Genomic DNA, 26,667 nt, shown 5'->3' on the forward strand with positions numbered 1-26,667 from the left:
CCAGTCTGTGACGGCTGGCATTGTGGCTTTGGCTGGTATAACTCTCAGGCTCTTGGTGACATTACATCGACTTTGGAGTGTTGTGTCCATCTCAGATCATGGGAAATGCCTCCTGGAATCTGTACTGGGGTGATCCTGTGAGCCTCCGATCTACATCTATAAAATACTGATACGGCAGAAGGAAGGGTGCTGCTTCATCTTGGGTGTTTTTTGGTGGCGTCGTGGGTAAAACTGCAGAGTACAGGAGGCATGGTTCAGTTTCCAACCTGATAGAAAGTATGATACACTCATCAATTCATTTAATCATGCAACCAGTGTTTCCTAAGTACGTGTGTCCTTCCAGACACTGTGCTGGGTGCTGGGGATACTATGATGAGCAAGACAGATTAGAGTTGCTGCCTTACTGGAGCTGAAAGCTTAACAAGCAGTTGCAGGATGTTGTGAAAACTACTCTGATAGGGGAACTATAAAACACCATGGGGTTAGAAGCAGGAGCACCTATCTTGTCTATGAGTCAGGGATAGCTTTATGGAGGGAGTGACCTTTAAGCTGATATCTGAAAATCAAGGAGTTACGTATTCAAAGAGGCTAGGTGTGGCAGTATGCTTTTCTGGACCAAGTATGGCATCTGAATGCGGAAAAAAGAACTCCGGAGCTTCCAAGGATTGCTCATGATGGTGAGTAAGAATAGAATTTCTCTCTACCAGGGCCTCAGACCTGACCTTGGGTGTCTATTATATTTCATCCTATAGCCAGGCATTCTTGAGAATGTCCATTTGGTGCTTATATGGTTCTGAGGCCCAGTATCATGTAGGGTCTTGCTTTTAAAGTAACTTTCTAAAGATCAGTCACTGTAAAATACTTTCTGATGACATATGATGTCTTAAGACCCATGAGCACTCAGAACCATGCTTGGGATGGAGTAGACGCTCAGGAAGTATTTGCTGAATGCAGGAGGACCATGACCCTCCTGGTGTTTAGTGGGATAGATTAAGTGCCCTAAGCTTTATACTAAAGGTCATGCTCAGCTAGGTGCTTTGCCCTGCATGGAGACCTGATGGATCTCAGGATCTAGAGTACTTCCTGGCCGTTAAACTAAGCCACATCACACCCAGGATTCTTGGCAGGATTTCTTGGCAAAGTTTCCTATGGGAGGTGCATTGCACAGACTTGACTTGCACGAGGGAGGTTAGGAGTGTAGTGCGAAGACTACCGAAGAAGGAAAAAAAGAAGGCGAAGCCAGCTGTTGTCCCAGCCTGCCTCATGTAGGCGTCCTAAAAACAGTTCCTTCCAGCCAGGGCCTTGGGACTCCGCCGTCTCTGCTGTGGTTTTCCTTCCCCCGGCCTCTTATCGCCATTGTCATAGCTCTACACGCACAGCATTTCCTGAGCTCCTGTGTGTAGAGCCCTGGGCTCTGCGCTGTTGGTGGGGGAGTCAAAGAGTTAGGAGATGATACTTCCTCTTCTTGAGGGCCTTATGGTTAAGGTGAGTAGTTAGGATGTACATGTGAAAAAGAAACGATAATGTAAGATAACAGACAGATAGGGCTCTGGGATTTCAGGAGAGGGAGTAATCCCCAAGGCTGGTTTCTCAAAACGTGATCTAAGGACCACCAGCGTCCTGATCACTTGTGGTGGTCGTGGCGGAGGGGGTGGGTTGGGGATGGGGGAGAATGTTACTTATAATGCATATTCCCAGGGCCCACACCAGACCTCCTAATCAGAATCACAGGGAATGTGGCCTGGAAATCTGCATATTGACACGCAGGTGGCTCTCCTTAAAGTTTATGACCCCCTCCTCCAGGGTGAGAGTCTCAGAGGGACGCTCTGGCAGAGCAGTATGGCTTTGGAGGAAGGGGAGTCAGGACCAGACAGTGGAGAGGGAGAGGCTGGGATTCCACTGAGGAGCCCGGGGCTGGTAAGGGTGAAGGCTCAGGGCTTGCCCACGGCAGTACCTTCTCCAGTCTCCTGTCGTGGGTGGGATCTGGCCAGCTGCCTCTCCTTCCCCGCATTGCCTTCACTCCTCCTCGTGCTGTTCCCCTCTCCCTCCCTTATTGCCGATCAGCTGACTGTATTGGCGCAGACCTCCCCTTTCTTGGTGCAGCATTGTAATTGACGTGGCCCAGCGGAGGGGTTCATGGTGCTTAGCCAGATGTGAGGGAGGCCGGTGAGCGCTTGGGCTCCTTGGGCTCCAGCCAGCTTGTCTTCTCACTGCTGTTATACTGCCGAGAAGGGGCTGGAGAGTATTTTTTGCCAGCCTCCTCTCTCCTCTTCCCCCTGAAGCTTCTGTTGCTGGAATGCTCATTTGGAAAGAAAGAAGGGTTAGAGGAATCTCACGGTGTCAGAATCGGTCACCAGCACCTGCAGGCTGGCTCTGCTTCAAGCTTTAACCCTTCTGGGGGCAGCTGCCAGTGGGCAGGAGGTTAAATGAGCCGCGAATAGGGGCCTGGTTCAAGGTTCGGGTGGCTGCAGACACCTGTACGCTAGTGGTTGCTCTTGTCAACCTTGCTAATGGACTTGGGGTGGTGTTCTTCTCCCAGCGTACTTGCCCCTTCTTAAACACTCATCACTTTGTATTGTAATTATTTGCTTAATTGTCCCACCTCCAAGGGCCCATGTCTGTCCCCTGTGTGACTCTGTGCAGTATTTCTCCTCGTGTAGCACCTGGCTCAATAAACATTTGTTGGGAGAGTAAGGGAACCCAGGATCACTGTTTCCTGGGCCAGGTTATGCTGAGTGTTGCCAGCTGGCTCTACCCACTTTGACCTAGTCTGAAGGACCACACAGGATCCACCAAGGGCTGGGCACCTCGTGGCACATTTACAAGTGGGAAGTGATGACAAGGTATAGAGGCGTTGGGTACAGCTCAGCGATGGGGCAGGAGCATAGAGCCAGAAGCTCTGACTTGTTATTTGCTAGTTGTGTAACTTTGGGTAAGTTGCTTTGTTTCTCTGAGCCCCAGCTCCTCGTGTATAAAACGGGAGGTGGCAGATAATCTTTGCCCTGCCTTATAGGGTTCTTGAATCAGAAAAGATAATACAGATGTGTTTTGGTTATCTAAAAGTAACCATATAAAGGACACAGTATATATATCCCCTTCCAAGAACATCTGTCTAAAGAGTAAAATGGTCTTAGGAGACTAAAGTAGTTTATGAAATACCTGAGTGTTCAACCTAGAGGGAGCCCTCTTACATGCTGTTTCATCCTTGAAGTTGGCTCCATAAGAGAGGCTGCATTCCCTGACACTGGCTGCAGCTGTTTATTTTCCTAGGCAGTTTGGGACAAAAGTTGTGTAGACTTTTTGTGAACGTAGGTTGGCAGGCCCCTCTCTGTAACAGATCTGTAACATCTCAGCTGAAATTTTATCTTGCCAGATTCCCACTGAAAGGAATGTACCCTCTGCCTTTCTTCTCAGCAAAGTTCAGAGCGTCTTTATTTTCCGGTTTCCAGGGCCGGTGACTCTAATCCTACTTCGAGGAGGGAAATGTTTTGCCTCAGAGGCATAATGCTTCGGCCTAAGGAATGATAGCCGGAATCAAGGTGAAGAGGGCTTTCTGCCCTGGAGACCTATCCTAGGCTGCGAGAATAGCCATGCTCTACAGGCGAGTAGGACAAGATGAAGAGGCCCTTGTCAGATTTGGAAGGATTTGGAAGGGCCTTCCCTTAGGGGAAAGCTTTAGAAGTCAGAGCTGGGCCAGGAGGATTGGAAAGAGCAAGCATTTGAAAAAGGCTTTACTTGTGCGGTAAACTTCACTGTGTGATTATTTAATAGACCATTAACAAGTAGATTCATTAACAAGATCTTAATTAACAAGTTCCAGGGTTATTCCTCCAACTTCCCAAGGGAACTGTTCTCCTCCTATTTAGTCCCAGAGACTTCCTATCCTCCTTAAACTAACCACACCAGATGCATTTAAATTCAGTCTTTTTATTGCGAGTGAAATGACTGTGGGCAAAGACCGGCACAGAGGCCGCTCCTAATGAGAATAGTAACACCTTTGGAGCGCTTTCTAGGTGTCAGGCCCAATTCTGAGTGCTTTACAGGCAATCATTTATTTAATCCTCATAACATTCCTATGAGATAGGTATTGCCATTTCCATTTTACAGATGAGGAAACTGAGGCCCAGAGCGTTTTAGCAACACACTGTACTCATTGTCACAACAGCAGGAAATAGCAGAGGTGAGATTCAAATCCAGGCCACCTGGCTCCAGAGTCAATGGGAAGGAGGAAAACCCCAGGAGAGGGAGGCCTGTGGGTCAGATTCATGAGGAAATAAGAACATGAGTAATCCTTGTATCTGCCCGTCTGTGCTGGACACAGTTCTCGGTACCACACATATGTATGTCAGGCTGCGTCCTGATGTGAAGTCTTCTGCAGTGAGCAGCTGTTAGGCACAATCTGTTGGCCGCTCACAAGCCTTTGTCACCCTGTCTCCACTGAGTTCTAGGAGGTGGGAACTGTGTCTTATTCATCTCTGTTCTCAGTACCTAGAGTGCTGCCTGGAACGTACTAGTTATGATCTAAAACAAAACAGAACAAAACAAAATGAAATGAAACAAAAAACAGTTTGTCAAATGTACCCCTTGATGGAAGGGGGAAGATGCTTTAGCGTCTGCTAAGTCCTAGTGCTTCTCACGGTGCAGTGCCTGCCTTTCGGATACTTCGCACTTTACAGATACCACCATTCAGAAGACCTAACTCTGAGACAGGACAGCTTCATCTCATCTTTCTGTGCCTCAGTTTCCTCGAGATAAAGTGGAATTAGCACTAGTACCAATCCCCTAGGGTTGTTACAAGGATTAAATGTGTTCATATAAAATGCAAATGAAGTCCTAAGAACAGGCCCTGGCACAAAGTAAGCCTTTAATACGAGTTAGCTAGAATCACTATTACAGGGGCTTGGGCACAGATCTGAAGTCTCTTGAACCAGGCTCTTCCCCTGACTCCCAACCTCTACTCTTGATAACATTACAGGGACAGTGAACTCTAGTGAGCCTTGATCTCTTATGGGTTTGTACAGTTTGTGACAGGTCTTTCTATAGCCAAAAGAATTCCCGATTGATATTAAGGAGCTGGTACCCACAATGTTGTCCTTCCTTCTTGGCTCCAGTTAAATGGGGCTGGGGCAAGAAGGACTAGAACTCACCTGGTGACCCCCCTTTTTAACTGCCCTCAAAGGCATAGGATGGAAATAACTAGAACTCTTAACCTGGAAAGGACAGTGAACCATCAGGACTTTCTTTTGGGATAAAGGGCTTGGCTAGACTTGTTGGCCTCTGCCCTGCCAGCCACTCAAATAGCAAAGTCTGTGGGCCAGCTATATTCGGGAGAGGATAAGGGAGTGGCAGAATCCCTAGAATCATTGGGAAATTTGAGCTAGGAAGGAGTTATTGCAGGTTGCTTTATTTTTCTTGTTGTTTAATTACTTACCTGAAGCTTAAGACTGTGTTTTCCCCTTTATCCTAAGGGGGAAAAAATCCTTTTTCACTCTCTAGATTCTCATCCCATTCGTACATGCTACAAAAACCCTTCTCAATCTCAACTTGAAGACTTCCTAGAACACTTGTTCTCACAGCTGGCCACTTTTTTTTTTTTTTTTTTTTTTTTTTTTTTTTTTTTGCGGTACGCGGGCCTCTCACTGTTGTGGCCTCTCCCGTTGCAGAGCACAGGCTCCGGACGCGCAGGCTCAGCGGCCACGGCTCACGGGCCCAGCCGCTCCGCGGCATGTGGGATCTTCCCAGACCAGGGCACGAACCCGTGTCCCCTGCATCGGCAGGCGGACTCTCAACCACTGCGCCACCAGGGAAGCCCACGGCTGGCCACTTTTGCTCCCACTCCAGTATCCACCCCCCTGCCCCATCATCGGTGGTTAACGAACGGTTGATGCTCATAAACCGCCAAACTGGCCTCCCTCTTCCCAACTTAGCATCCTTGTGTTCTTTCTAAGTAGCATGGCCACAATATCACTTTCTTTAGCAGCGTTCTAACTTCTAAGAAGCTTAATAGGCAAGGAGATTGTGGGCTCTTTGACTTTCTCTGAGCCTCAGCTCTAAGTGGTTTATTCTATTAAGCTGATTCTTGATGGTGCATAGAGCTTCGCTGGATAAGAAGTTGGGGGCAGTGGGGGTGGGGTGCAGTTAGAGGCATAGGATGCTCTCAGTCCCCCTTCCCTCCCTCCAAGCCATCCCTGCCCTGTGATTCTGTTTTCAGAGCTCAGGAATGAAGGGAGTGGTAATGGAGCTAAAGTAAAGAACATTTCTTAGAGGACTTAAGAAGTTGGCTTTTTTTTCCTGAGCTGTGCTTTGCACTCTCCCCACTATCCTTCCTGCCCATTTGTTCTTGCTCTTCAATCAACCACTTTGGGATTTTTTTCCTTTCTTTCCTTCCACCTTAACTTTTGCCTCCACTCCCATTATAGCCACACACACAAAAAAGAGTAATGAATACAAATTAAGAACTATTGATTCAAAGGCAGGAAATCCAGGTGTGGAATGTAGGAAAAAATAACAGATTCAGTTCTAACAAGGAAACAATGCAGAATTCTTCTTGATGTTTTTCCTCAGAGTTATGCCAAGATGAATTTCTTCCTTCTGATATTTGGACCCAGATTAAAGATTTTCGGGTTTCCCTATTAACATTCTTTCTTGCTTCAGGAGGGCCAGCAGGTTGGAGAGCAGAAGAGTGTCTGTTTTTTACTGAATCACAGTCAGCTGCAGAGAAACTTTAAGGGAACTTTGTGAGCAGGAAAAATGCGGCTGTCGGAGAAATGAGGGAAGGGAATCCCGAGTGTAAGAGTAGAAAAAGTACAGGACAGACTTCACAGAGGAGGCAGGAAGAAAACCAAAAATGATCAGAAAGCTAAAAAGAAGGAAAGAAAACTTGAAGATGGAGGCAGGAAGACGATGGAAATTTTGAAGCATTTCAAGGAATTACACATATTTTGTTTGATAACACAGCCATTGTTGGTGAAGGTATGGGGAGACAGGTGGGAGTCATTGGTGGGAGTGTAAAGTGGTACAGTCTCTTTGGAGGGCAGGTTAGTACTATTTGCCTATGAAAGTTTTAAATGCAAATATCCTTTGATGAGATTCAACAATAAGAAATTATCCTACATATATTTGGTCGAGTACCTAAAGATGTATGTACTTTATAGTATTGTTTGTAATTTGAAAAAAAAGAAGCAACCTAAATGTAAATTGATAGAGAATTGATAAAATAAATTATGATACCTCTGTATAATAGAATATTAGGTAGTGGTTTTTAAAAATGAGTTAGAGCCATATGTGCTTATATGTAAAACAAGGTACAGAGAAGTATATGACCCCTTTGTATAGAGAAGAAGATATGTATATATCTTTATTTGATATTTGCATGCAGAACTTTTGAAAGGGTACAAAAGTAATTGTTGACAATAGCTTCCTTTGGGGAGTATGACTGAGATGGAAAGTAGGAGTAGTACTTTATATTTTATGCTCTTCTGTGGTATTTGAATAGTTAACATGTACATGTACTATTTTTATAATTTAAAAATCTGGTTTATAATTTAAAACAGATAATGTGGAAGTACTGGAGTAGAAAAAGGACGCTAGGTAAAAACTACAGAAATCCAAATAAAAAGTATGGACTTTGGTTAATAATAGTGTATCAATATTGGCTTGTTAGTTATGACAAAGTACCATACTAAAATAAGATGTTAATAATAGGGGAAACTGAGTGTGAGGAATATAGGAACTTTCTGTACTGTCTTTGCAACTTTTCTGTAAATCTAAAAACTATTCTAAAAGATTTATTTTAAAAAAGACAATTTGGAAGACTATTTTATGGGAAAGGTCCATAGCCTAGCATCTAAAGATTGAATATAAGAGAGATGAATTGATAAAATTGAATGATTTTTCTGGTTCTAGAACTAATTACTAATTGGTTCCATTTCTTTGAAACGGCCAAGTGGGATGAGATGTACAGTCACAATAGCTGGACAAGTGTCTGATTTCTTGTTGTTGTTTATTAAATTTATTTTCTTTTCTGAATCAGTTTGTAAAAAAGTTTAACTGATGGTTGTTTCAGTTTCAACGTCCAAAAAGTACAGACTGGTCCGGGAGCTATATGGTGAAGGAGTTTCAAAAATGAAGAGACTTAAAGGTGGTCAGATGCTTGCTGCTTTCTGCAGATGAGCAGGGCGGGGTGGACAGAGAACGGATGTGAAGGGTATATGGACTCCCACTTACCTGCTCTGTTTATGGCCATTTCTATGAGATTTGCCCCTCACGTCGGCACTGCAGCCAAGTAGAAGCAGGCCAGAAGACTCCATCCCTCGCCATCCTCTAAGTGGGGTCCTTTTCCTCCATGTACCATGAGGGCTAGTGGTGGCCATTGGCAGTTCTTTGCAGCATTAGGGTCTAGAAAACACAGACCTGCCATTGGCTCAATATATGTCCACATCTGTCTTTCTGCCACTGATGGTAAGAAATGGTTAAGACCACGTATAAGAAATGTTCCCTCTGAATTAGTTTACACGCCATCCAGAGGAAGGAGGACTTGGTTTTACCTTTCCGTGTAGTGGAAGGAGATCTCTAGGCCCTGTGCCCAGTTGGCCTTGGCACCCAGTTCAGAGGAGGGATCCTCTGTAGTACTGGATACAACTGATGACTTCATCCTTCTTGGAATTCCCCTCCCTTGGCTTCTGGGACATGATACTCCCTTGGTTCTTTTTCTACTTCTTCAACCGTGTTTTTGTTCCCATAATACCTGGTGTTTCCCCTTATTGCAGCACTTATTTTTTTTTTTTATCATGATAGAGAGTGAAGTGTGCAGGTGAGGGGAGTAGGGTGCTATGTTACTCTGTAGAGGAATTTTAAAACAACAATCAGCTAAAAGTTTGCTTGCTTTTAAATACCATGACATGCTGACAGTTTTAAACAATGTTGATTATAAAATATTTCTCCCCGAAAATATCTTTTGTTGGTCTAAGTTCTGAAAAATTGCTGTGGTTATTGAGTTTTAATAATACATATGTAAGTTTCAAATTCGCATCTTTTTTATTATTTATTCTTTAATAAACGTTGCATTCTGTAAGGAAGAATTGGGAGGACTTCCAGTTACACTGTGGGCCACTACATCTGCAGACTCGCTTCAAGTGTAAGTGCCTAACAGCTCAGAAGCATCTGAGCTCACTTAGGACACAGTTTCTATCCGTATTCATATGCAGGAATATACAGTATCCAAGTCATGTGATACTGCGTATCCCTGCATATGAACAGTAGATTCAAAGTGAACAATGAGAGCACATTAATTATAAAGAGGAGGAAGCATAAATTGAGTTATTTCAATTCTGCCATTCTTTGTGACCACTTGGAGTTCTTATTTATGTTTAAATTTTGGAACAGTGAAACAAGCTGTGAACTGAGGGGTGGGACAATTTTGTTTGGTCTGTGCAAATTTTAGTTCACCTAGTAAATAGTTTACTAAACTAGAATATCTCTAAAAATAAAACATTCCTTTAATATTGTTAATCACTTATGTTAAAACTAAAGAATTCATCAAGAAAATAGCTTTATGACTGACTATGTCATAAAAAATGTAAAAAATGACACGCTGTGTCAAATATGCCTGGTATACCTCTGGAGGCGATGTCTGAATTGAAATATGAGCGATGAGCAGGTGACAACCACATAAGCGTTTGGAAGAAGGGTGTGTTGGCACAGTTAAAGAGCAGAGAGAAGGTCTGAGGGCTTGGATCGGGTGAACTTGGGGGGATGCAGCAAGAGATGAAATGGAGAGGGGCTAGACCTCCACGAATCTTTAGGGTCACAGAGAGTTTGGATTTTATTCTAGATGCAGAGTGTTTAAACAGGGAGATGTACTGTGTTGTCATTTATCATTTAAAAAGATTACTCGGGCTGCTATGTGAATAACCGACTGAAGGAGGGTAAGTGTCAGTTAAAGAGGACCACTGTAAAAAGGCCATTGCAGTGTCACAGTGAGAGGGGGGAAGAAAGCATGTCTGTCTTACACTTCTTGAAATATCCACAGTGCCTTTCCCATAGTAGGTACTTAATAAATACTAAACAAATAAATTTATAAAGCACTAAGTGTCTTAAAACAAAACAAAACCAAACCAAAACTGCAACAGAACAGATGCTGAGTAACGTGGTGGTAAGCCAAGAACCACTGACTTTGATGCTCAACAGATTGGATTTTAGTCACAGCTCAAGCACTTATTAGCTGAGCTGCTTTGGGGCAGGTCATTTAAACTTTTTTGAGCCTCAGTTTTCGTGTCTGCAAAATGGGAGTGAGCTGACTCACCTTTTTGTTTTATTGAACAAATTAAATGGGATAATGTATTTATAGCATGGTGCCTGATCTGTGGTAGCCACTCAATAAATAGTAACTATTATGGTTAGCAGGACATGAGACAGTGGTCACTGGAGCTTTGATGTGGTTCCAGCCATGGGGACAGGGCATCTGAGACTCCTTAGGGTGTGAGGAACACTTTGGATCTTTTCACAATTGAGATTCTGTCTCGTGAATCTAAACTTTCACTGGCTCTTGAGTAACTGGATTTTCAAGTCTAATGAGGAAAAATAAGAAAAGAACTCTGGAAAGAGAAAGTTAGGGTTAGATTATTCTCTCAGCTCAGTTCTTCCCTTTGATTTTAGGAGGAGTCATTATCTCCTGTCCCTTCATTTCCAAGTGGAACAGTGAAGTCCTAAGGTATGTGCTTCCTTCCACGCAAAGCAGCTGCTCCCCAAAGCAAGTTTCCAGTTTTCTCTGCAAGTCTTATACCTAGTTAAATGCCTCACTTAAGGATGCAATCATAGCTTTTTGGCTCTGTAAATCATTTCACCCTCACCTAGCGCATTCCAGGTCTCTGGGACTGCAGCAATGACCATTCAGAATCTTTGAGGACAGGGTGGAGCTGGAGACAGCATTTATCCTCAGAGAGGAGAGAGCCACCTCTTTGGGGGTGATGTATTTTTTCTTTCTCTTAAGGTTTTCTTGCCAAGATATGTGTGTGTGTGTGTGTGTGTGTGAGAGAGAGAGAGAGAGAGAGAGAGAGAGAGAGAGAGAGAGAGAGAGAGAGAAGGGAGAGAGAGAGAGAGAGAGAGAGAGAGAGAGAGAGAGAGAGAGAGAGAGAGAGAAAGAGAGAGAGGAAAAAGGCCCAACAGTGTAGAGAAACTGTTAGCACAAAGGCCAGGGGTGGGACTTGCCGGGGCAGACAAGGAAGTGATTTTGCCCAGTTTAAATCCCACTTGAACCGTGTGGTTTCTGAGTCCTGAACCTTTTGAGGTTCAAGTTGAGTGCACTCTCGACAAAACGTGATTTTCTGGTTCACATCAAAAAGGCTTTAAAAGACTTCGAAGTCTTTTCCTTGGGACATCAAACAGCCCTCCACAAAGCAGGGTGCTGATGAGATGCTTGCAAATGAACAAATTCAACTCTCCTGTGAGGATTAGATTCTCCTTAAGAAGCATGTGAAGTTGGAAACACGGGAGACGGGGCTACACCAAATATACTCCCACGCGGACCCCGGCACCCTCCCGCCTGTTTACCCTCAGTACCTCCTGGGCCTGGAAGCTGACCTTATTATAAGGTTCACATCGGAGTACCCAGGGAATTAGAAGCTGAAAACAAACTCTTCTGTATTCTCTACCTTGCCTAAGGCAACACTTATGTCCCCCAATAAAAGGTGTAAATTAACTTAGAAAAGATAGGTCATTCCTTTGAAAAATTGTCAGTTGTCTAGGTGGCTTAGAGCAGAATTTTGCTTATTGAACCAGCCTCAATCTTTAGAGAAATAAGGACTTAAATATCTGCTCTCTTGTAAGTGGACTAGCGGACTTTGAGTTTGGGGTAGGAAACCAACCAACGCAGTAGACTCTGTTTTCAAAGCCAGCAGCGGATGCTAACTGCATAGGCACGGCTCTGGGTAGGTCTACGGCATGTACACAGTCTCTATGCTGGGCAGCTAAAATATTAATGATTAGCTTTAAGGTGAAGCAACTCTCCTGAAGAAACCGTAATTAGCAATTAAAGTATATTTAAAAAACTGTTCCAACCAGCAGCTTCTAAATAAATAATTGTCACTGCTGATTGAACCTGTTTTCTTTCCCTGTGTTTCTTATCTTGTTCCTCCCTTGCATAACTTACCACCCTGTAAATGCTCAGTAGCTTTTAATATGATTCTGTCAATACGTTTACCATGGTGACTTGGGCCGTATTTGGCGAGCATTTGAAGAAATCAGTCACTGGTTGGAGGGAGGAAAGACAAGCTGTCGATATCCAGGGAGAAATGCTAATAACCCTGGTGACAAATCATCCTCTGGATTCTCCAAGGGTTAAGAAAAAGCACCTCTTAGACATGGGAGCTCAGGGCTAAGTGGTGGTGACTTGTTAGGAAGCACAGACATTAGCTGTCACAGACCTGCAGTGTCCTTTTCATTGTCTCACTTTGTACCTCTCAAAGCCACAGATGAGTTTTGGAGACAAATGGGCCTGGATTTGGGTCCCGGTTCCCCTGCTTTTTAGCTGTGTGACCTTGAGCAATGCCAACCCTTCATTTTCTCGTCTGTGAGTTAGAGATTGTAATACCTAGCCTCAGAAGGGGGTGGAAAAGGCCTTGCACAAAGATATTATTCACTGCTTCTCAGACTCTTCTGGGAAAGGACACAAATGATAGAAGAAAATAAACTTCTGGCCCCAGCATTGTAATGGTGAAGAGAGAGTATAACGTATTTAGGAATCTTGCATTATCTAAACTTTTTGTGAATTTTGCATTCTGGGTTTAATTTATCAAAATAATGTTTAAATATGCTTTATCATTAGTAGAATTGGTGCTCTGATATGATACATTAATTCAACACATATTTATTGAATGCCTACTATGTGCCAGGCAGTTATAGACACAAAAGACACAGCAGTGAATAAAATAGGTAAAGTCTGGACTACTAGTGAGTCTACGACTGCATCAATCAGGAAACCTAGTACTGGCTATCTCTGAGGTCCTCTGTGACCCATTTGAGGGGACATCAAACCCTACACCAGAGAATCCTGGGGAGGACTGGCTAGTTGCCATAATTTTAAGCAGGGAAAGATAGTGAAACATCTACCCAGAGAGAACTATCAATATTTTGGCATATATCCTTCGAGATTGTTTTTATGAGTAGATAGGTAAGTTGACAAAAATTTTATAAAGGTAGGATTATGTTAACATGCTAGCCTGTGACTTTCTTTTTCACTTTTTCATTTATTATAGCTAGTGCTCTGTGTCAGTAAATATAGACCCATAGCACCACTTCTAATAGCCACTTAGTATTCCATTGCAGGGATGTATCATATTTTATTTAACCAACCTCTGGTTGTCTAATTAGATTGTTTCCAGCTTTTCAGTATTATAAACAACACTTACAGAGAACATCTTTATAAATTCACCTTTGTCAAGTGTCTGATCATTTTCTTAGGATATATTCCTAAGAGTAGAATTGCTGGATTAAAAGTGTGCCTGTTTCAATTTTTATGCTTAGTGCCAGATTACTTATTTCTTCATGCTCTGATCAACACATTAGGATGAAACTTTTTAATCTTTGCCAATTTAATAAGCAAAAATGGTATTATGTTCATTTAATCTGCATTTATTTAGTTACTAGTGAAGTTAAACAGTTTTTAATATTTTTTGAGATTAGTTTATCTTCTTTTTTGAACTGCCTGTTCATTTCTTTTATCCACGTGGTGTCCACCTTTCTCTTACTGATTTTAAGTACTCTTTTTATTAATCCTTTTTAATCTATAATTTATGTTGTATATTTTTTTCCAGTTTATCATTTGTCTTGATGTATTGGTGGGGTGTTATTGTTGTTGGTTTTTTGTTTTTTGGTTTTTTTGGCTGCACTGGGTCCTTGTTGCAGCTCTTTGTTGCAGCAGGCTTCTCTCTAGTTGTGGCGTGAGGGCTTAGTTGCCCCTTAGCATGTGGGATCTCAGTTTCCCAACCAGGGATCGCACCCACATCCCCTGCATTGAAAGGCGGATTCTTAACCTCTGGACCACCACGGAAGTCCCTGTTGTTGTTTATTTTGCATATAGAAGTTTTTAATTTAATGAGGCATTTTATTATTCCTTTCCTTTTTAGTTTCTGACTTTTAGCTTATCCTTAGAAAGGTATAAGGCCACTCCTAATCAATCCCTAAAGCTTCCAATATGCAGAAGTTAGCTCAAAGATAACAGTCCCCAACTTGGAAAAAGCCTAAATCCTGAGGTCCCGTGGATGTCCACTCAAAGGGAAGAAAAGGAGTATCCCTACCTGAGAGAGGAAGTCTGTAGGGCCTCAAGAACACCAATGAAGTTTACACCCTAATGGAAAATACAAAACAGTAATTAAAAAAAAATGTGATGAGTGATATTATAGGAGAAGGGTGGAGGATGCTATGGAAGGTAACAAAGAAGAAACCTAACTGAGTCCAAGTCTCAGGATATGCATCCTGGAAGAATAGATATTCAAGCTGAGATTTTAAGACTGAGTAGAAGAGTGGGGAAATACATTTCCATGCAAGGAAATGGCAAATGCAAAGACTTACAGTCTAGAACTGTAAGTTATGGTAGCCACTAGCCTTGTGGGGCTATTTAAATTTAAATTAATTAAAATTAAAGAAGATTAAAATTTTATCTCCTTGGTCCCACTAGCTACAATTCAAGTGCTGACTACCTACATGTGTCTAGTGGCTATTATAGTGGACAGCTATAATATGGAACTTTTTCATCATTGCAGAAAGTTCTATTGGACAGTTTCTATGGAGAAAGAGCTTGATGTATTCAGGGAACTGACAAGAGTTTACTCCAGCAGATACATATTGTGCAAGGGAGGGGAGGGGCGAAAGATGAAGAGGACATAGCAAAGAATGGAGGGACTTAGTCAAAGCTGACCCTGGGATTGGGGCTGATGTTCCCCAAGCCGGTTATAGAGGAAGTAAAAGGGAAACCGGGAAATAAGTTTAAGATTTATTATACAACAACCCTTCAGGTAGATATCATCTCCATTTTATAGTCTCAGAAGATTTAAGACATTGACCAACACACAGCTAGTTAGTGGCAGAGCTGGGATTCAAAGCCAGACCTGTCTGATGCCAAAAACTCGTGCTCTTTCCCTGTATCACTGCAATAGATGGCAGAAATCTCTACCAAATGATCTCTTCAATCAGGATAGAAGGGATTCTGACTTAGAACAGACTCCTTCTCAACTTGGTCCTTCTTCTGTTGGGGGAATGTTAATCATGGGTGAGCATGGGACCCCGTCTGGAGGTACAAGTGAGAGCTTAGAGGCAGAACTTTCTTTGGAGCCTTAGGCCTCCTGTTCCCTGAGTCTCAAAGAGAAACTCCTTCAGGTATCTTACAGACCTTGATATTAGCCAAGTTCAAGCAGGAGCTCTTCTCAGGACCTGGCCCTCAGAACCAGGACTGCATTGTCAAGGAGAGCAGCCAGCTTGAAGCAACCCATCTGAAACCTGGCAGTCGTACTCCTATGTATCAGAATGTGTCCCTTGATTCATTCCCTGACCTAGAACCTGTTGTGGTGGCCGCTTCCAAGATACTATCTTTGGAAAGAAAGAGTGCCCATCCCCCATTAAAGGGGAATTCCTTGCCCTAGTACAATCCCACAATCCCATCTCATCCAGCAGTTGAGAGAAGTGTCAGGCCATGCTTGCCCCAGCCCTAAGCAGCCATGGGGACCGAGGCTTTTAGCTTACTGTCACAACTCCAGGCATTTTCTGAGCCTGTGAAAGTCATGCATGGCAGGATATTAAAGAGAATTACCACCAGGTTGTGAATTCTAGATTAGTCTGTTTCCCTAAGTACAGTATCTATTATTTTCTAGGGTGAACATGGTACCTTTGCATTCTCTGAGCTGGTATGAATGAATGAGGGGAAGATAAAACGTAGAATCATTCAGAACAGGAATAATGAAGGATGCAAATCTGGGGAAGAAATACAAGAGATACGGTCAAGGTGATAGATAAAAGGATTAGCCTTGGAGATGAGCAGTTATTCTAAGAGGAGTGAAAGAAGAGAAAAATTTTAATTGATGGAGAGAAAGATTCTAGTGGACTCTACCTTTAAAGTAGGAAGTGGAGAACTGTGGAGGAAAAGACAGAGTAGCAGCTGAAAACGTAATGCATGGAGAAGGTTTGTGATCTCCATTGAATGTAGTGCATAGATTACTCAAGACATGATTATAAGAAGAGTAAGCAGCATTTCTTCATTCATTCATTCATTCCACAAATTTATTGAGTACCTACTATATATTGTGAACTCTTAGGTCATAAGAATCCAGTGTAAACAAGACCCAGCTTTCCTTCAAGCAGCTTACAGTGGTGGAGAACACAGGTATATAAACAGCCAAATACATTACATTGCAGAAAGTATTTTAAGACAGATTAGTTCATGGTATAGTTCACAGGACTGGTACCCAACCTAGAATTAGGTCAAGGAATTTTTTTTTCAGTTTTATAACTTTATTTGACCATCAGCTGTAAGTTCTCATCCAGATTTTTGAAAGCAGTGACAGATACATAGGTATACAGTATAGAGCTCGTTTCGTGGACCTTCATCCTCAGTACGTTTTCTGGACAACCACACCTGGACGGATACAGTATGGGGCATTCCTTATTCCTTTGGCCCAGACAGCTTTGTTGAGCCTGGTGTCAGTGCGCTCAGCTGGAGTTCCCATTTTTTTCATGGCAAATTTCCAGATCTCTTTGAGTGCCCAAGGGGCATACTTCTTGAACTCCATGGTGTACTTGAACTCCATGGATGTTCATATAAATGTTGATGGTGTATTCTCTGCTCACTACCTCATTGATTTCAGAACAGTCCTTCTTCTTGCCACCTTTTTTTGTGGGACCCAGATTGGAAAGCGGGGGATCCTTTATGTTTCAATTCACATGTATGTATCTCCTATGTGAAGCCTTTTCTGATTTCTTTTTTTTGTTTGTTTGTTTTTGGCAGTACGCGGGCCTCTCACTGTTGTGGCCTCTCCCATTGCGGAGCACAGGCTCCGGACGTGCAGGCTCAGCGGCCATGGCTCACGGGCCCAGCCGCTCCGCAGTATGTGGGATCTTCCCGGACTGGGGCGCAAACCCGTGTCCCCTGCATCGGCAGGCGGACTCTCAACCACTGCGCCACCAGGGAAGCCCCTCTGATTTCTTTTTAATTTTCAACAAAGCAGCTTTTCACTTATAAACACATCCAGCAGTACATAGTTGTTAATGTACTTTTTGTTCTTTTCCTAAGAACATTAATTTTTTCTTTTATATTGAGAAATATAGCAAACCTGGAGAAAGATGCACAAACTATATGTGCACAGTTAAACAAATAATTGAACCCTCATGAAACCACAGCCAGCCCAGGAAACAGAACATTTCCAGCATCCTAGTAGTCCTTTGTATACTTCTCCTTGGTCACAACCCATCTCTCCCTTACTTGGATAATCACTCCCTTGGCTTTTATGATGATTACTTTCCAGCTTTTCTTTATAATTTTATTACCTATGTCTGTATCCCTAAACAATATAGTTTAATGTAGCATTTTTGGATCTTTATATGGGTAAAATCATGTTTTTTTTTTTTTTTTTTTTTTTTAATTTTTATTTATCTATTTATTTTGTGGTACGCGGGCCTCTCACTGTTGTGGCCTCTCCCGTTGCGGAGCACAGGCTCCAGACGCGCAGGCTCAGTGGCCATGGCTCACGGGCCCAGCTGCCGGACCGGGGCACGAACCCATGTCCCCTGCATCGGCAGGCGGACGCTCAACCACTGCGCCACCAGGGAAGCCCAAAATCATGTTTTTGTACTGTTTGGGTCTTGTTTCTTTTGTTCATCATTAAGAGTTTAGGATTCATCCATATTATTGCATGTACTTGGAGTTTATTCATTTTTATTGCTGTGTTGTAGTCCATTGTATGAATACACCCTGATTCATGTATCCATTCCAATGATGATTCATATTTAGGTTATTTCCAATTTTTTTCTTATGGAAAATGCTACCATAAACATTTTTTATAAGTGTGTACAGGACACAAGTTTCATTAGGGTAGAAACCTGGAACTAGAATTCCTGGGTCCTGAGATAAGTGCTTCTTCAACTTTACTAGCTAACATCAAACCATTTCCAAAGAGGTTCTGCCAGTTTGTTCTATTACCAGCACGTAGAATTTTTGTTGTTCCACATTCTTACCAATACTTGGTATTGTGAGACCTTTTCATTTTTGCCAGCCTTGTGGATATATAACAATTTCTCAGTGTGGTTCTTACTTAAATTTCCCTGGTTACTGGGTAGAGTACGCTTTCATGTGTTTATTAGCCATTGATTTTTCTTTTTTTGTGAAGTACCTTTTCAGAGTTTTGCTGATTTTTCTGTTGGGTTGTCTCTAACCTGATTTCTTCATGTCGACATACTATTTCTCCTTCTCGTCAACCTATTCTCCCTCTGAGTATCTCCTACAAGTATATATATATATATTTTTTTTTTTTTTTGGCTGCGCTGCATGGCTTGTGGGATCTCAGCTCCCCAGCCAGGGACTGAACCCAGGCCATGGCAGTGAAAGCCTAGAATCCTAACCACTGGACCACCAGGGAATTACCATCCTACACATATATTCTGTATTTTCTAACTGCTCTCCTTATCTCTAAACTCCATCCTCTTCATAGGCTACCAGAGTCCTGTTTCTAAGACAAGCCCTGTTCTTGTAACTCCCATGCCTGGAACCCTTTGGTGACCTCCATGGCTTCACAGACAACATAGCGTGGAAGGCCCTCCATCATCTGCCCTCTGCCCAATAAGCCTCAGCTCTTACTGGATCCTCCCAACTCCTCCTCCCTCCTTTATTACTGTAACCTCCATCTCTACCAAACTGCTTGCAGTCCCCTGAACACATGAAATTGTTTTACACCTGTCTTTGCCAGTTATCCTTTTTCTTCCTTTTGCCCTGAATTTGGAAAATACTCATCGTTTTAAAACTCAATTCAAAGGTCACTGCCTCTGTGAAACCTTTCCAGCTTGCCTTCTCACCTCTCATTAACCTCTCCATCTCTTGTCCTTCTACTAAGCACACTGTTGTTATTTCTAGCAGGGCATTTGTTTACTCTATTTCATGTATTGGTTCATATACCTGCCTCCCCCATCAGACTGTACATAAACCCTCTGAAGGCATGGGAAGCCCCTGAATGTAGGGAAGTTTCTTATTCCTCTTTTCATTCCTAAGGCCTAGCACAGTGTCTGGTACAGAGCAGGTGGTGGTAAATAGCACAAATTGTTATTAATGTTATAACTATCATTAGGAGTATTTGTCTATCTGTTTTCCTTATTAGATTGTGAATTCCTTGAGGGCCCTGGTACTTGGGGGGCATGCAGTGACATTTGTCTAATGAATGAATAGCTTATAAAAACTTCTGAAAACAACCTAAAGCAATATTTGGAGTAGGAATATAGAAGTCGTGAGTATTAAATTTGCAGAGAAGCAAAACTGATTTACATCCATCTCATGAGGATGAAATTTTAGGCTCAAACTAATTCAAAGCAAAATTTTATAATAAGAAACGTGAAATTTTATGCTTGGGTTAAAATTTTTTTAAGGATTTATGCCATAAGTTTATTTACAAACATATCTAGGACGTTGAGTTCAATCCTTTTTTCAAAGAGATTGCACCTCTTAAAATGCTCCTCTTCATATCTGTCTCATGGATTTTTATTTTTTTTAATATTTATTTGGCTGCATTGGGTCTTAGTTGCGGCACGCGGGATCTTTGTTGCAGCATGCGGGATCGTTTTTTTTAGTTGTGGCACGCAGGATCTTTTAGTTGCGGCATGTGAGCTCTTAGTTGTGGGATGTGGGATCTAGTTCCCAGACCAGGGATCGAACCCGGGTCCCCTGCATTGGAAGTGTGGAGTCTTAGCCACTGGACCACCAGGGAAGTCCCTCATGGATTATTTTTTAAGCAGTTGTTGTCTTACTATAAAGAAAGTGCAGCAAATCCAGACCCAAAGTACAAAGTCATCATAGCTAATAACCACCACTTGTTTTCCACTGAAAATGGTAAATTATTCCCTGGACCTTCCTCATAGTGGCTCTTACAGATCATAGAGGTTGTGAACCTCTGCGATGCTCTGTCCCAACATAGCGCTGTTGGGAGCTCTGAGAAAGGCGCAGAGACTGAAGGTAGAAGAAATGGCGGCAGCACCTGGGTTAAAATATTAAGCTGTAAAAGTAGGAAAAACTTAACTTGTTGGTTCATATGGAAAAGGAATTGAAATTTGTTAGATAATATTTTCCTCCATCTAAAACAGTTAAGTTTCTGCAGTGGATTATAATCTGCGTGTGACTGGAAAGATGAAAATCTAAGGAACACAGTGTCAGGAGATTATCCGTTGGTTAGCACCTATGTCTGCTGTCTGAAGAGCTTGTCACTGTTACAGTGAAAGCTTGTACATGACCCAGCTAAGACTTTCTTTGCTCAACAAGAGTTCCTGTTCCTCGGAGTAACCATTCTGAAACTGTTTCCAAGATGAAACAATGGATGAAGTTCACATGCGTGGTACTCTGTCATAGCATACCTACAATGAATGATGTAGAATTTCTGATCCACGAGCTCTGCTTCCACCTCTTTCTCTCCTGCCCCCAAGAAAGCATATCATAATGGAAGTGAGCAGTAGTGACATTATTTATTATAGTGATAACCTTGATCTGTTCCAAGTTATATTTTCTAAAACCTCAATCATTTCTCTAAACTTCAATACTTTGTTAGTGGTAAGAAATTACTATATTCCTCACAATTGACATCTTGGTTGAGAACCAAGATATGTACAGCGGTATATTTGTAGGAAGAAGAGAGATTTTGGAATCACACCAACTATAATTCATATTGCAGTTCAGTCACTGCCATGTGATCCTTAGCTAGTTGCTTAATATCTCTGACTTTTATCTGAAAAATGGGCTACTTTATAAGTTGCTGTCAGGACTACAAATAATTATGTAGAACACTCACATAGTGCCTGCCTCCTAAATATCTTTCAAATCTGTATGTATGTATCTCTCCCAGCTCCCCACATCTCCAAGGCTGCATCCCTGTTTTAAGCCACTAGCATCTGTGTTCTGGATTACTGCAGCATTGTTCTTACTGATCTTTTGCCCCCGTCCTTTCTTGCCCTGTTTTATTCAGAGCAAAGGACATTCGGTAAGGCTGACTTGAACCCTTAACCCCTAACATATGGAGACGGATATGTAGCTACCATTTACTGAGCGCCTATCACATGAAAGGAGCTGGTCTAGCATTTTATGCATTATCTCATTGAATCCTCACAATAAGCCTATGAAGTAGGTATCGTCATTCACCTTCAAAGAACTAGAGGTTGCAGAGATTGAATGACTTGCCCACAGCCACTCTGCTAGGAAGTAAGGGGCGCTGTGTGTGTCCAGGTTTCTCTGGTTTCAAAGTATGTGCTTTGTTCCTGTTTCACGCTGCCTCTGCATCAGGCTCAGAGCCTGGTGTTGTTAAACCTCCTAATCCCGTGACTAACTCCCTGTGTGCTGATTCTGGGCTTACCACATGGTCTCCTAGGAATCTGGCTTTGCACATCAATTGGGTACAGGGAGATGATGATGGAGGCAAATATCTGCTCATATATTAATAACTGACACTCTAGTTTTATACTTCAGTTTTTTATGACTTAGTGAACATGCATAAAGCTCCCTGGGTTCTCTCAACTCTGACAGGATTGAGTGTCTAGACCAGTAAGACTGAGGGCCAGACTCTGGGCTTTGATAAATTTGCCAAGGGAAATACCACCTGGTATGGGTCTTCTGGCAGCCAGCCTGCTGCTTCAAGTTACAATTTTCTGATGCCTACAATTAACCTTGATGACATCGATGAAAAATCTTATATTTGTGTCGAGACTTGACTGCTTTTATAGAATTTTAGCTGGTAAAAGAGATGCAGACACTCTCTGCACTTGGTTTCCTGAGACTTAGGCTAGTCTTTGTGAATGGCTGCTCATTTGTTACTGTTTTCTCAAGCATTCAATCAACAAACATGTTTAGAGCCCTATAACAAGGGGGAATACAGAGAAATTTAGTAGTTTAACATACTTACAGTGTAATGGGGATCATTAGACGTGAAAAAAGAAATGAGTACTTTCACATGGTAGGCATTCTGTGAATCAAATGGGTTTGAAGTGAGTGTTTGATGTAACATGTGCCTGGAGCTTATGTGGGAGCTCAATAAATATTTGTCGAATGATTGTTGAATGTTGACCTTCTAGATGCCACTCTCATAGACAACTTCTAATCCATACCTCTAGCCCTGACGTCTCTAACAAGCTGCAGACTTGAGATATCCAACTCTCCACTGGACTGGTTAACCTCAGTGAATAGCCCATGAGCACCTCAATCACAACATATCAAAACTGATTTTATTAACTTTCCCGCTTTGGAGAAGCAGTATAACCTCGGGAATAAGAGCACAGAGTCTGGGATATTGGCTGTACTTACGGCTAAGTGACCTTGGGAAAGTCTCTTAGCTCTTCTTTCCTCGTGTGAGGGAACTATAAGGTTTTTCTTCAGATTCAATGAGATAATGGATACAGAGCATTTGACATAGCACCTGCACATAGTAATCATTAAATGTTAGCTATTGTCATAATTTCCCCTGAACTTCCTGTTTTCCTTATTTGGTAATGATATCATTATCCACTCCAACCCTCTCCTTCACGCCTCGCATCTAATTAGTTACCAAAAACTGTATGTTCTACCTTTTTACTGTCTTTATGATTCATTCAACATATACTTACTCAACAACTGCTGAATGCCAAACACATTGCCAGGCACAAAAGACACAGAGATGAATATCTACCAGTTTCTGTGTTTGCAGAGGCAGATACATACATAGTTGGAGCCTTCAGATGATCCGCATAATGGAAACACACAAAGTGTGTTAAAAAGAGCCTGGAAGAGATATCTCTTCCGCCTTTCAAACCCAATGCTCTCGCTTAAGCCTGCATCACCTCTTACTGTAGATACTGCAGGAGGTTTCTTTCCCTTCTTCTTTTGATTGATTTTGAAAATTTACAGGTAAAACAGAAATACTTGCTATAATAAATTACAGAACACTAATTACAAAGTAAAAGTCTCTTTTACTCTCCTTCTTTAATTGACTCTCCTCCATAAAGGTAAGTACTGTCTACAGATTAGTATGTACCCTTCCAGACCTTTTCCTGTTTATACATGTGTACATTTATATATTTTATGGTAGATTAAAATATAATTTTTTACACAAATGGAATCATACCATAAACATACCTCTTGCTTTTTCCACTTAATGATATATCTTTAAATTTTTTCCATGTCGAAATAAAAACAAAAATAAACAAATGGGACCTAATTAAACTTAAAAGCTTTTGCACAGCAAAGGAAACCATAAGCAAGACGAAAAGACAACCCTCAGAATGGGAGAAAATATTTGCAAACGAAGCACCTGCAAAGGACTAATCTCCAAAATATACAAGCAGCTCATGCAGCTCAATATCAAAAAAACAAACAACACAATCTAAAACTGGGCGGAAGACCTAAATAGACATTTCTCCAAAGAAGATATACAGATTGCCAACAAACACAAGAAAGGATGCTCAACATCACTAATCATTAGAGAAATGCAAATCAAAACCACAATGAGATATCACCTCACACCAGTCAGAATGGCCATCATCAAAAAATCTACAAACAATAAATGCTGGAGAGGGTGTGGAGAAAAGGGAACCCTCCGCACTGTTGGTGGGAATGTAAATTGATACAGCCACTATGAAGAACAGTATGGAGGTTCCTTAAAAAACTAAAAATAGAACTACCATACGACCCAGCAATCCCACTACTGGGCGTATACCCTGAGAAAACCATAATTCAAAGAGAGTCATGTACCACAATGTTCACTGCAGCTCTATTTACAATAGCCAAGACATGGAAGCAACCTAAGTGTCCATCGACAGATGAATGGATAAAGATGTGGCACATATATCCAATGGAATATTACTCAGCCATAAAAAGAAACAAAACTGAGTTATTTGTAGCAAGGTGGGTGGACCCAGAGACCATCATACAGAGTGAAGTAAGTCAGAAAGAGAAAAACAAATACCGTATGCTAACACATATATATGGAATCTAAAAAAAAAAAAAAAAAAAGTGGTTCTGAAGAAGCTAGGGGCAGAACAGGAATAAAGACACAGACACAGAGAATGGACTTGAGGACATGCGGAGGGGGAAGGGCAAGCTGGGATGAAGTGAGAGAGTGGCATGGACATATATACACTATGAAATGTAAAATAGATAGCTAGTGGGAAGCAACCACATAGCACAGGGAGATCAGCTCGGTGCTTTGTGTCCACCTAGAGGAGTGGGATAGTGAGGGTGGGAGGGAGACGCAAGAGAGAGGAGATATGGGGATGTATGTATTTGTATAGCTGATTCACTTTGTTATACAGCAGAAACTAACACACCATTGTAAAGCAATTATACTTCAATAAAGATGATAAAAAAAATTTTTTTCTCCATGTCAATACATAATAGAATTACCTTGTTCTTTTAACCCCCAAATGCTCTTCCATATTTTGTAACTACCATGATTTATTTAGTTATTTCCCTGTTGAAAGCTTTTCAGTTGCTTCCAGTTTTTTACTCTTACAAGCACTGCTACAGCAAACTTTTTGCAGAAATATGCAATTATTTCTGCAAGTAAGTTTCTAGTAGTAGAAGTGCTGGGTTAAAAGATGTGAGAATTTAAATTTTTGTTAGAGTGTGCTCAGTTACCCTCCAAAAAGTCTGCCATCCGACAGTGAATGAGAACGCTCATTTCCCCACATCTCATCAATACAGGATATTATCATTCCTTCAATGTTTGCAACTCTAATGAATTAAAAAGCTATACTTATATTTTATAGATTTGCATTTCTGTGGTTACTAGTGAATTTGAGCATGCTTTAATATATTTATTGATCATTTGTATATCTTCTGTGAATTGCCTTTCTATGTTATTTGCCTGTTTCTCTATTAGATTGTTATCTTTTTCTTATTGATTTGAAGGCTTGCATCATTTCATTGTGATATTCTTTCTCTGTTACATATGTTACAAATATATACATATATATTTTAATCTATTGCTTGTCTTTATTTACAGTATCTTACATAATACAAAAGGTTTTCATATGTAGTAAAATTCATCAGCCTTTTCTATTATGGCTTCTGGGGTTTGTGTTTCTCTCCCAGAAGATTTTATACATATAATCTTTTTCCTCTCAATACTTTCATAGTTTTATTGTCCAAGTTAGATCCTTAATACAATTAAAATTAATTTTCGTCAATAGTGTGAATTAGGATTTTAACTTTATTTTTTTCCTAAGAAAATTTTAATTGTCTTGACACAATTAATGAGTCTACGTTTTTCCAACTGATTTGAAATGTCAGGTTGTACATGGGTCTGCTTCTGGATTCTATCCTGCTCCCTGGACTTTTTGTGTCCATTTTTGTACCAACACCACACTGTTTCCATTATTGTAGCACTATAGAATGTTTTTATACCTTATGGGGCCCAAAACTACATATACTACCATTTTTTCTTTGTCACATTGTTTTTCTTTCTCATAATTTTCTTGACTGCTTTTGTACATTTCCTCTCCCAGGTGAACTTTAGAATAAATTTGCCCAGTTCCATAAAATATCCTATAAGTATTTTGATTGGAATTTCATTAAATTTATAGTTTAATTTGAGTCTCATCCAAGAACATGATGTATTCTTCATTTATTTTTATCTTCTTTTAAGAACAATTAAGTTTAAGATATTTGCATTGATGTTCTTAAGTAAACTGGTAGTTTTCTCCTTTGTCTGTTTTTCCTGCTGGAGTAATATTAGTTTAGTACAATGGTTCTCAAACTTTCTGGTCTCAGGACCCATTTGTACTCTTAAAAATAATTGATGATCCTCAAAGAACTTTTGTTTATGTGAGTTTCCTGTCACTATTAGAATTTAAATGGAGAAAAATTTAAAACACAAGAATGTACAAGCATACGTTTTCTTAATTGCCAGAGAAATGACATCATCACATGGCGTTCCATCAGTCTCTAGAAAACTTCACTGTACACGTTTATGAGAGAATGAGAGTGAAAAAGCAAAAACATATTAGTATTGTTATCAAAATAGTTTTGCCTTATGGGCTCCCAGAAAGGGCTTCAGGGATCCCTAGACCATACTTTGAGAACTGCCAATCTAGCAGAATGAGTTATAATTTTTCCATATTTCCTGTGTACTAATATAAATAACGTAGAAGTTATTTATGTCTTGAAGGTAGAACTAATCTGTAAATTATTTGGAACTGATGGTTTTTGGCATGATATAACTTTGCCTACCATTTCAGTTTCCTCTATGGTTACTGTCCTCATGTTTTATATCTCTTCTTGACTCAATTTGTACGTTTATATTTACCTAGAAAGTCATGGAATTTCAGGTAGATTTTTATTTTTTAAGTATAAAGTTATGCTTAAATTACAGTTTTTAGATTCTCTTTATGTCAAATATTAAACCCCCTCTTTTATTTTCATTATTGTTTGCCCGTATGTGTTTTTTGGGTTTTTTTTTTTGCGGTACG

At 41.1% G+C, this 26,667-nt stretch overlaps 2 protein-coding genes across 3 annotated transcripts in view; one reads left to right on the forward strand and one right to left on the reverse strand.

Annotated features, from left to right (window-relative positions):
• RNF220 (ring finger protein 220) overlaps positions 1–26,667 on the forward strand; it is a 224,438-nt gene that overhangs the window by 17,394 nt on the left and 180,377 nt on the right. The gene's annotated exons all lie outside the window — the stretch shown is intronic.
• LOC136136704 (cytochrome c oxidase polypeptide VIIc-like) lies at positions 19,995–20,123 on the reverse strand. The gene has a single exon (XM_065894959.1). The coding sequence runs from the start codon at positions 20,121–20,123 to the stop codon at positions 19,995–19,997; it is 129 nt and encodes a 42-aa protein (XP_065751031.1).

Source organism: Phocoena phocoena, chromosome 1 (assembly GCF_963924675.1).
Source record: "Phocoena phocoena chromosome 1, mPhoPho1.1, whole genome shotgun sequence".
Taxonomy (NCBI): domain Eukaryota; kingdom Metazoa; phylum Chordata; class Mammalia; order Artiodactyla; family Phocoenidae; genus Phocoena; species Phocoena phocoena.

Coding starts and splice junctions, on each gene's coding strand:
- LOC136136704 (XM_065894959.1), bottom strand. CDS start 20,123: ATGATCTGTAAGAGCCACTATGAGGAAGGTCCAGGGAATAATTTACCA.